Source organism: Leptonychotes weddellii, chromosome 3 (genome assembly GCF_054177405.1).
Source record: "Leptonychotes weddellii isolate Sample4059 chromosome 3, ASM5417740v2, whole genome shotgun sequence".
NCBI lineage: Eukaryota > Metazoa > Chordata > Mammalia > Carnivora > Phocidae > Leptonychotes > Leptonychotes weddellii.
In genome coordinates, this window is record NC_138371.1 from 163,926,406 (window position 1) to 163,938,492 (window position 12,087).

A 12,087-nucleotide genomic window follows, 5' to 3' on the forward strand; every position below is an offset into this window, starting at 1 on the left:
TTAAATACAGAGAAAAAATGTGATTGTCAGTGGGGGGTGGGGAGATGGGTGAAACAGGGGATTAAGAGTACCCTTACCATGATGAGCACTGAGTATGTACAGAAGTGTTGAATCACTATATTGTACCCCTGAAACTAATATTAACACTGTATATTCATTATTTTTCAATTTAAAAATTAAAAACTAAAAATTAAAAAAAAAGGAAACAAGGAAGGGGGCAGTTGCATGAGTCCCAAATCTATTCACAAAATGCTGGTGATGGCCCTAAGGTGCCCCCAGCCCTCTATTGATAACAAATGACCCTAAATGCATTATCTAGAGATGGGAAAACCCAGAAGCACTCTCTAAGGAAGGTAAAAGCATTAGCACTGGCAGAGGGCTCTGGGGGTCACCCCACAGTCCAGGTGCCGCAGTGGAATGACAGGTAATGCTGGTTCAGGTGGCTTTCTGGGTGGCTCAGTCGTTAAGCGTCTGCCTTCGGCTCAAGTCATGATCCCAGGGTCCTGGGATGGAGTCCCACATCGGGCTCCCTGCTCAGCGGGGAGCCTGCTTCTCCCTGTCCCATTCTCCCTGCTTGTGTTCCCTCTCTCTCTGTCAAATAAATAAATAAAATCTTTAAAAAATAAATAAAAAAGGAAGAAAAAGCAAACTAAACTACAGTTCCCACTATCACTTGGGCCAGTCATCTACTCAATGTGCTTCAGACTTCCTCCTCTCCCCCACACCCCCATAGCTGTGCACTCGTTGGCAGTGGGGAAAATTGGAAGTGTTGGTTACTGCCTATCAGCATTTGTGATTTTTCCCTAGTTTCCCCATCTGGCCACTTCTCCAGTCTTCCTTAGATCTTCCTACACGTTTCCTCCATCCCGTGGGAGCAGGAAATAAAGGAACACTCCCCAGAAAAGGGAAGATCAGATCGTAAATATGCCCTTTTTAATCTGTCTTTAATAAGTACAGATTTTATGCTCTTGACCAAAAGAGTATTGCATACAACATGAGTTGTACTATAAATTGAACTAAATTACTAATAAACAGAAAGAGCTTATTTTAAATTCATACATAATATTGATGATCTGGGCAACTGTTCATTTTGATGGAAGTTCTGGTTATCATTTGCTTGTAGCGATTCCCTGAATTCAGTTTCCTCTAATTCCAAAGTCCTGATGTGGTTGTATTTTATTTGCTCTATTATGTAGTTGGAACTAATAATACAAGGAGCTCATGTGGTTCAATTAGTTTATTTAAATTCAAAAGAAGCTTAAAAGCCTAATCTGTCACTTGCCTTGGAGTACAGCTATATCAGCTGCATAGTTAATGTTATAAATTAGGCCCTGATGTGAGTAACCATTTTATTCCCCTACACTTTTACTTGCCCATATCCTTCCGGAAATGTGCTGCAGAAGGAAGAGAAGGTTCAGGCCAAATGTTCAACTCAGCCTTTTGTCACCTGACTTAAACCCATAAAAATGATAGACCAATATAAATCTGCTGCCCTGGTCAAATCGAGGCCTTTCTTCCCCACCCTCCCTCCACTCTGAAAAAACTTGAGAGTTTCTGAAACTCACCCAGCCAGTTCAGTCCCTTAGAAATGTCTGCTGGACAACTTGTATGTCACGAGGGCCAAAACGGTGGTCTGTTTGATTGAATTTCTCACTTTCAAGCTGCGTACACTGTAGGTACTTAATAAATTCTCCTAGACTTCATCAACTTTGACTTAATTCGCCACTTCTGCTGGTGTGCCCCATGCGTCGTCTGTCACGTAACTTCTCAACTATTCTCAGAACGTGCCCGGGCTGTTGCCAGCTAAGTGTCTGGTGTCACTCTTTACTGTAACCGTTGGTAGAAGTAGCCTTCCCCTTTCACTAGATTAGGAACATTCAAGAGGAAAGAGATGTGGAATTGACAATGTAGAACAATGTTTCCCAAGCAACTTCTGCTGTCTCTCGAGCTGTCACAGGCAGCAGAAGGAGCCGAGATATGGGAATATGAACGCACCCATTCGACAGATGAGAAAATTGAGACACAGACCATTATAATGATTGGTAAAAGTTCGCATAACCATTTGGGGATGAAGCCACAACCAGAATTCCAGGATTTTCCCACTGGAATGCTTACTTGCTTTAACGTCTAGATGAGTCATGCCATGCCCATCAGCGTGGTCAGGTTTGAGCAGGAAAAATATCAAAGCGAACCAGATCTGAGGCTCTTCTGAAGAGAGAAATGGCCAGTGTTGGCACTGATTGTGAGAATAAGAGTAACAGAGGGTTAAAGAGCTTCATAGCTCCTGGAAGCACGGGGTTAGAGAAACCGAACGAGGATTAGAGAGGTGATTTTTAATACCATTTCTTTTTCTCTACTATGCAGCGAAGGTGTTATTAGTAAGAGTGATGATGAGGATGAGAATGGTAAGAGTAATCATATCAAAACCTTACGGAGGCCTTGCCGTGGGCCAGAAACTGTTCAAACACTTCATGGGCATGAACTCTTCGTCTGTACCAAAAGTCTAGAGGGAGGAACTCCTGCTGTCCCCGTCTTGGGGACAGCTGGAGGCCAGAGAGTCCCATGGCAAGAACAGCAAAGCTGGATTTGGAGCCAGAGCGGTCCAGGGAAAGAGTCTGTTCCCTTTACCACGAGTGCAAACCGCTTCTCCAAGAGAGGTTCCAAGACAGACCAGGTCTCAGGAATGTAACTCCAGGACGAGAATCTGTCGTCCCATCGGGAGCTCGTTAAGCTGGTCTCACGTGTTTGGGATGCAGAGGAAGCTGAGAGCCTCTTCCATGGCCAGCTTTGGGGTCCAAGGCAGACTCCTGGACTCAAAGGACCCCTGCAGGCCACTCTCAGAGCACATACATCTGCCACCAGTCACCAGAGTCGGCACTTGTCCTTCCAGAGCCTGGCCTGCTCACTCTGAAACACTATCGTGTACTGAAAACGGGGAGTGTCCAAGACCCAAATGCAAGAGGCGAAATTCGGTAGGTCAGACGGTGACCCCGAACCTCAACTGGGATTACTCTCCCCCAGAAGGACCTGTTTTAGAGCCTGCTGATCAATGACTCAGCCCCCACCAAGACCCAATTCAAATTACCCCCAAGTGATACATGCAGCAGGGGCCTAGGAACTGTTCGAATTGTACATCCTATAAAATCCATAGCTTTTCCCATGGAAAATGAGTAGGATATATTCTGTCGGCAATTCCTGTGGGCAAAAATTCCTGTTGTGAATCACTTTAACAATCTCCTAATTAATCTGTTTTCTTTTCGGCGTCCATGTTTTAATTGACTTTTTCAATTAGGAGCATACTAGAAAAAGATTCTAAAAATTACTTGTTTTAAAATAAGCATTTAGAAAATCACATTTTCCAATTATGTTTCCCCCCCTCACACCGACCTGATTCTGAAATCTTTTCTTAGCCACGGCTGCATTTATTCGATCCCACGCCATGGAATGTAATGGCCGTGTAATTCTGATGGCTCCGATCTGTTGTCCTGCCAAGTACAGATTCCAGTTTAGCATCTTTCCACATTCCGGTGAGAATCGACATGGGTCCTCTGTATTCGAATCTTCCATGGTCGCTTACTTTAATAAACTTAATTCGGCTTGACATTTTTACTTCTAACCAATACTCCCTAATCTAAAATTCCTGGAATAGAGATTATTTTTGAAGGTAGAATAAACTGCACAAATTCTGTGTAGATGCTGACAGAATTCTGCTTTTGTTTTTAAATAAGTGGTCTCCAAACAATGCAAACTATAATAAAAGTAGAGAGAGTAGTAAATAAAAGTAGTATGAAATCGAATAGTCAGAGTACAATTTTGCATGTAGTTAGCATAAAACGATGCTCTGCTCCTGCTTAAAAACTCCGTGGCAATGAAGTTCAAACCCCTCACCCTGGCTCCAGTCTGCTCCTGTTTGCTGTCTCCTCACCCCTGCTCTGACGTGCATGCCCTCTGTACTCCAGCCTCAGGAAACTTCATGCATGACCCCTGATGTTACATTCACCTAGCACATTCTCCTCGCACATTCTGTTTCTCTCGTTCTCATTGTGTGTTCTCTTCCCTCAACACACACACACACACACACACACACACACACACACACAGGCACCACTCACTCACTCCCTTGCCATGTTCCTTCTTATCCTTTGGGTCCCAGTTTAAATGTCACTTCTTCGGCGTCCTTCCCTGACCCACCACCCTCTCTCACCATTCTCCTCAGAACACATATCACAATTTATAATTGTACATTTATCTGTGTCGTCCTTTGGTTAAATGAAAGTACACCAAGGACAATGGTGAGTGTGATCCAGACCACTTGTGGTCTCCATACCCCCAGGGGTGAGCCAAGCACCAGAAGGCCTGATGTCCTCAGGAGTTTGAGCCCCACATTGGCCCCTTGGATGGGCCCATCTGCCTGCCTTCGCCTGGGCTCCTGTGTTTCATTTCCAGAAGACTCTCCACATGGACCCCGCCTAGGCACCCTCCCATCCCCATCCCACAGAAACCATGCAGTGCTCTTCTCTAGAGGCCGGACCCTACTTCTCTCACTTCCCCAGACACAGTGTTTAACCAAGAACTAAAAGGGAGGGAGAGTTGAAATAAAACAAAAAACAATCCTAGAGGCCACAGGAAGACTTTTCCAAGACATTTTTATTTTTATTTCTTGGACTAAAATCGGGAGACACCACTTTTGACGCCGCTGTTGTGTTTTACAATGATACACAGAGACGCCGTACATTTCTGCACACTGCCCTCTCCCTTTTGGTTATGACAACTTGCTATGATAATCAGCAGCTTTTGTGTGATGATTCATATCCTGACAAATCTTACGCCTTCACAAAAACTTCCTTACAAATTGTTTACTGTGTCAGATAGCTCATTATATTTTGACAGTTGCTTTTCCTTGAGGATTTTAGAATCCTGGAGGATCCTTTACTAAAACTCTGCCTAGATTTCCCCGGTTCTTGAATTAGTATGCCTCAAACATCCATGATGCAACATACTTCACAATATTAATACTAGATTGAACTCTGGTGCAGGGCTGTTTATTTATTTTTTATTATTTTTTAAGATTTTATTTTTTTATTTGAGAGAGAGAGTGAGAGCAAGAGCACGAGTTGGGGGGGGAGGGGCCGAGGGAGAGGAACAAGCAGACTCCCCGCTGAGCAGGGAGCCTGACCTGGGGCTCGATCCCAGGACCCTGAGATCATGACCTGAGCCACCCAGGCACCCCAGGTCTGTTTCTTTAAATATGCATACTTGCAGAAATACCCCAGAGACCTGAAAATAATTTTAAATATAAGATACTTGAATAAGTATAATTAAGTAGCTTTCATCATGTTTTAAAGTAAAACTCCGTTCTACGGAAGAAACAAAAAGCCATAGAATGCAACTAAATCTGTGATCTGCACGTCCTGTAAACAAAATATCAGATACAAATATTTTCTCCTTCTTTGGTAATATTAACAACATTTACTCAGTGCTTACTATGTACCAGGCGTATGTACCTCTAAACTTTGTGCATATATTAATTCATTGAATCCCACAACAGCCCTTAGAGAAAGCACGATTCATGGTTTTTGTTGTACAGATAAAAAAAAAAAAAAAACTGATGCACAAGAAATTCAAGTAGTTTGCTCAAAGTTACACAGATAGGAAAGAGCAGACCAAGTTATGTGCCCAGGAGTCTGCCTCCAGAGCCTGTGAGCTTAACCATTTCTCCATCCCCCTACAGAGGGATAGACCCAGGCAAATAATCTTTTTCCATTCGCAAATTCTCATATATATTTTACTATATTTTAAATTGTGTTATGCATCCCTATTATTATATATATGCATCCGTATTATCTTATCAAGGATAGCACTAGATTTTTATCTTTCCTAGATTTTAATTATTGCTAATAAATAGCTTGGTGTAGTGATGTAATTGAGTCAGGTCGACATGAATTTAGAATCTAGCTCTACCGCTTACCGATTATATGACCTCAGAAAAGTTCCTTAATATTTCTGAGCCCATTTGCTATTTTGTGAGATAGGTACCCTTATGGCTGTTGTAAGGGGAAAATGAGATAACCATGTATAGATTGTCTGGCACGTAGGTGATCAATAATATGCCTTACTCCAAGTATGTAAGTAAGGACACTAGGAAATTGCATTAATTCTCATGAAAAAGAAGGTTCCATCAATAAATTACTAATTCAATGCTGTAAATCATGTTCTCTTGGCTGAAAATAGTTTATACAGTTCCTTAAGTGTCCCAATTGTATCAAAAGATAATAGCATTTACAAGAAAACCATATTTTTCTAGCCTAATCGAAAGTTTTACATGTAGCTACAAAGGATTACATTAGAAGACTAGTGAATCAAAGGGACGGTTATATGAATGAGCAAAAATGAAGAGCCAAACTGGTAGAAGTGTGACATTTCACAGATTCCATCACCATTGTATGGAACTCTCCTTCCCCAATCCCCTCATTAGGACCAGCTGTATGTTTGTGCACACAGGCCTATATGGTTATCTTGTATACCTGAGCCTTTCTGGGTGTCAGCCTCCAGGTGAAGTGATGGTTCCTAAAGAGGGTGTGGGTTGAGGTTGTCAGAGAGAAGTCTGGGGTGCATACTTTCTGTACGAGAAATGTCATTCTGTTTAATCCTCTCCCACCCGGGCTGATGGTCCATAGCTACGTCTTGTATCCCATGAACCACCTCCCATGTTAGATGATAAGAGTATATTTGGGCACTTGGCCTACACGCACCCAATCCAGAGACTGGCCACACACCTGTGTTGTAGGAGCTGACCCAATACGCACGCTTCTTGGAGATTTGATTTTAGCAAACTCAGCAATTGTCAAGGGAGAACATCACAAAACAAAGAGCAAAGGAAAGTTAGGATAAAAACTCTCTCCCCAAAACTGCAGAGACAAGTAGATGGAGAGAGAAAGAGAGAGATTCCTAGGCCTTTTGGATTTAGATTATTTTTCACTGTGGTTCCAGTTCACCTGTGTCTTTATAACAGACCTTCCAATGGTTGCCCCGGGATGGCTGTTTCACACATAGGAAGCTGCAGGACACATTCAAACTATGAGCTTGCGACTAAGGAGACATACTGACCGGGACGCCTGGGTGGCTCAGTCGGTTAAGCGTCTGCCTTCGGCTCAGGTCATGATCCCAGGGTCCTGGGATCGAGTCCCGCATCGGGCTCCCTGCTCCGCAGGGAGCCTGCTTCTCCCTCTGCCTCTGTCTCTCTCTCTCTCTGTCTCTCATGAATAAATAAATAAAATCTTTAAAAAAAAAAAAAAAGAGGAGACATACTGACCTATAACCATTGTTACAGAATTTTATTAACAGAAATGGGACCAATTCCTTTTGATGTTCCCAGTACCTGCCTGTGTCCTACCTGCAGAGGGTGACACGACCTCTAATGCTAACAGTAGAGCCTCAGAACAGCATCGGTTGATGAGCCCAGACCACAGGGACCAAGCCTGCCACTGACATCTGCCCTTCTCCACCGCGGCAGGGGAAGGTTCACGCTGGAGAGGGGCTTACACTGTCAAAAGTGCAGCTGAAATTTGCGGGAAACGGAGGGAGAACTCCAGATGTTTAGAATTAGGATGACTATAAACAAATTTGTCTCCCCAGATCCACTACGCTTGCCATTTAAAATTATTTTTATATCTGGTAAACAAACCCATATTCTCTTTTCTTGGTTGCAAATAGACTAATTCTTTAGGGAATGATAATACTCACGCTGGTTAGCACAGTCTGCACTTCTTTCTCCAGGAATTGCATAATTCACACATCAACATGATTCTCTCAATCGGTAATTTTGAAAACTTGGGAATTCAGTATGAACACTCCATTTGCAACTATTCTTCGAGACTGGCTTTATGCACACCTGTCACCTAATTAATTTTTTTCACTGTGCCGACTTTAACGTCAAAATATTACTTTAGCCATAAACACTCTTCACTGTGTCATATCGTGACATTAAATTTGATACAACTGTCATGGGAGTGGGGCAGGGACATGGGGTAACAGCTTTTGTGTACCAAACTAATTAGCTGCAGGTAATTATCTGAGTTTATGCCTGGAATTTTCACTAATGCATCTATTACTAAGAAATATCCACTCCTATAGGACCATTGTCTCTTCTTCAATGATTTGGACTAGGGGTATCTTCAGCCAATCTGGAACATGCATTTCAAGAAGTTCTTATTACTGTCCCCACTGCACAAATTCGGCACGTCATCATTCATATTTGGTCATCACCCCAGCATGCACAAACCAACATAGAGCAAGTTCAAAGAGTCCTTTTGATAAGTCCCCATAAAAATGCTCCTCTGGTTGCCTTCCACACCGCCTAGAAGGGTCTGCCTTTACTCCTAGCACTCAGGTTTCTTTAGAGTCTGTTGTCAGAGTTGGAATCCATTAGACAGAACAACGGCAAAAAAATCTCAGGAAGCTTCTCTGCTGAACAGGTTTGAGCAAGGTTGATAATCATCTAATGCCTGATTCAAGTCTGTTGTACGTTCCAGCATGCGTGCGCATGCGCACGCACACGCACACATGCACGCACTCGCACGCACGCACAGGATCCTTACCTTTGTATACGTGGAGCAATTGTGAAATGGTTGACAGTAGATGACGGCTACTCCTAACAGTCCTAAAACCAAAACATTCGTTTTACAGGGCCGTTGTTCAAGAGAGAACTGCAAGTATCTTCATCCTCCAACACATTTAAAAACTCAACTAGAAATTAATGGGAGGAACAATTTGATCCAGCAAAAAACTGCTGCCGCGATGCTTGCCCAGCAGATGCAATTTATGTTTCCAGGAACCCCACTTCATCCAGTGGTGAGTACGTCGCATCTAATGATGGGCTTGATGATTAAAGTGTTGGTACACGCAGGGCCACGTTGACCTAAAATGGCCTCCCCCCTACTTTGTCTCTGGCTACAATTAAAGCGAATAGCTTTGAAGCTAAATGGATGCTGAAAATAGGGCTTTTGAAATTATTTAAATGGAAAAAATGTGTGCGGACACAGTGTAGGCAAAGACAGTTCCTAAGCGGTACCTGGGAAATCTGTGTCCCTGCAACTCTTGCTCACCGGTAAACTCCACGTTGGAACCATCTTAGAATGGAAAGAGTTCTGCATTTTCATGTAGCGTGTGAAGTGATGATCCATGTAAAGAGGAGGCGTCGATGCCTATCATATTGTTAGCAACTTAGCAGATAGTTTCGTTCATTGGCATCATTTTATAGGGTGAGCGAAGTGAGAGACCGGAGAAGTTAAGTGGTTTACCCAGTGTCATGCAGCTAATAAGCAGGTGGGGCTGGCACTGGGGCTCAAGACATCCTGAGCGGGGCGCTCTCCACAGTCAGTTCCCCCCGGGAGTCCCACAGCATCCCCAGAGAAGGCCGCCTGAGCCACGCACGCCCACCCTCTCTCTGAGGCAGGCCAAGGGTGTGGCGGCTGTGACCAGGGCCACAGGATTAGATGCTCAAGGGAGTTCAGTCTTTGAATACGTACGTATTGTGTCATATTTTCTCCCTGATTTCAGTGTTTGAAAGTACTTCCTTAAAGGTCTGGGAATTGTTTTAGGAACAAGGCCCTGGGGAAAAGGAGTGCATTTGGCTTGAGGGGATTTCATTTACATTGGTGAATTATTTGTCAAAAACAAGCTAATTTTTTTTTAAAAGAAACAAAGCCAGTAAAGTGAGCAAAATTTGCTTTTATAAAGAAGTACATACACAAAAGACTATTATGTAAAAATTAGTCTTTATTGTGTGAAAAGTCTATGTTACTGAAAGCTGCTAAATTAAAAAGGATAGCTACCCCTGAGATGTACTTGTGATGAGACGGGGAGGGTGGGAACGGCCGGAAGAAGGAGAGAATCCGGGCAGATGGTTAACAGTTCTGCTTGTCTCCAGGTTTCTGCTCAGCAATGGTGGCACAAAGTAGCCAGGGCCCAGCTCTGCCCAGAGTTAAAAAAAAAAAAAAAAAAAAAGTACCAGGTGCAGAGGGCTCCAACGTAAATGAGATACCGTCTTTTGGGAGTAGACAGAGTCATGAGACAGGCAAAGTAAGATTCAGGCACAGGGAATTATGATTTTGAATGAGGCAGGAAATGCTGCTTGGAGGAGGTCCCAAATCAGTATATCCCAAAGGATGAGTATATCCCAAAGGATGAGTATATCCCAAAGGATGCGTAGTGGGGAGCCTAGATGTAAGGAGAGCCTAGACAGAGATCTGAATACGTTTCACACCATATAGAGGCATTTAAGTGGATCTATTTAAAACCACACACATGTATAATTTATGGTTCTCTATTGATATATGTGTATAAATTATTTTATTAAATTACCTACAGCTAAAATAATTTTTATTCATATTAAATAATGTCTGTAGGAATAAATTTAGAACCACCAAGGTCAACATAGTAACACTGCATTATGTGTCTGTCTCACTCATTTTAATCATTCACTTCTTATTTATTTAGAATTCATAAAGATTGACCCTGGTACTTAATAATGGCAGTGTTAATAAGAAAAGTCCATTCCCGTTGTTAACTATTAGTTGAACTTCTTTTTGGAAGTTATATTTAGGTATTGTCTCAAATATTAATTAGAAGTTAATAACCACAATTCGTCTAGGAAAAAGGAATTGTACATTTAAATATTTCAATAGACGTTTTAAATCCCAAGAAATCCCAGAATAAGAAGTGTGATGCACTTAAAAATCATCAACTCTACAAACAAATAACTTCAGAGTCTCAGGAATGAATTAGTGACCTAGTACAGTATAACGGGCCAAATAACAGCCCTGAAAGGTACAGGGAACATGTAAATGTCACCTTATAAGGAAACCAGGTCTTTGCAGCTATGAGGAAGTTGGGCATCTTGAGATGGGACAGTGCTCCTGGATTAAATGCAATCACAAGGAGCCTTATGAGAGAGAGGTAGGGGGAGAGTGGGCACATGTGGAAGAGGAGAGGGACAATGTGCCCGTAGAGGCAGAGACAGGTGGTGAGGCCAGAAACCAGAGAATGCCAACAGCCACCAGAAGACAGAAGAGAAGAGGAATAGATTCTTCCCTGGAGCCTCCAGAGGGAGCATGAAATGCCAATACCTTGATTTGGTCCCGGTGAAACGGATTTCAGGCTTCTGGCCTTCAGAAAAATGCAAGGATAAATTTGTGTTGTTGTAAGTCGCCAAGTTTATGGCAGTTTGTCAGACTGGCCACAAGAAATGAATAACACGTGGGAGTTGCTTAAGACAAACACACTGATAAACACAGAGTAGCAGGTACCACTCCATTTCAGGTCTCCTTCTAGGCTAACCTTCTCTAAAGAACTATGGATTTTTCCACTCCCTCCTAACTTCCATCTACCCTAAACCTAGTCCCTTGATTATCTCACCAGTGACCTCTGTATTGCTAAACCAGTGGTCTCTTTTGTCTTCACTGTGTTCGTTTGACCTCTTAGCCATATTCAACCCACATAATCAACCTCTCCTTTGCGGAACGCTCCTTTCCTCTCTAATCTGTCTTCCTCCCTGGGAAAAGGCTGGAGATGTTGCCCATTGTGTTCCTCTACTATATGTGGAGGCTGCTGCACATGGAGGTTCCTGGCACTGGACGTTTCCTTCATGGATCTCATCCATTCCCATGGCTGTAAATCATATGTAAGCTGCGAACTCCCCAGTACATGTTTCCAGTCCTCTCCTCGGAGCCCCGAGTTTGCATATCTAACTTCCTACTGGACTCATCTTTAAATTGCTCACAGGAACCTGACATGTTCAAGCCCGAATGTTCCCATTTCAGTAAATGCAACCAGCAGTTTCAAAACCAAAATTAAGCAGATTCTCTCACATCCAGTTCATCAGCAAGTGCTATCATATCTGCTTTCAAGTCTGTTTCCTTCTCTACCTCCCTAAACCTGCATCTGAGCCTCCATCAATCTTTTATTCAAATATTTCCTTTCTAATCTGTCAGTTTCCACTCTTGCTTTATTCCAGTGTATTCTGCATACGGCAACCAGAGGAATATTTGTAACACATAAAGGCATCATATCACTCCCTTACTTAAGACC

At 42.8% G+C, this 12,087-nt stretch overlaps 1 protein-coding gene across 6 annotated transcripts in view; it reads left to right on the top strand.

Moving 5' to 3' along the window:
• MBNL2 (muscleblind like splicing regulator 2) overlaps positions 1 to 12,087 on the top strand; it is a 142,246-nt gene that overhangs the window by 78,797 nt on the left and 51,362 nt on the right. For all 6 annotated transcript variants that reach the window (XM_081815124.1, XM_081815121.1, XM_081815120.1 and 3 more), the window contains one exon: positions 8,686 to 8,850. In XM_081815124.1, coding sequence (XP_081671250.1) covers positions 8,686 to 8,850 — 165 coding nt within the window. The remainder of the gene's footprint in view (positions 1 to 8,685; positions 8,851 to 12,087) is intronic.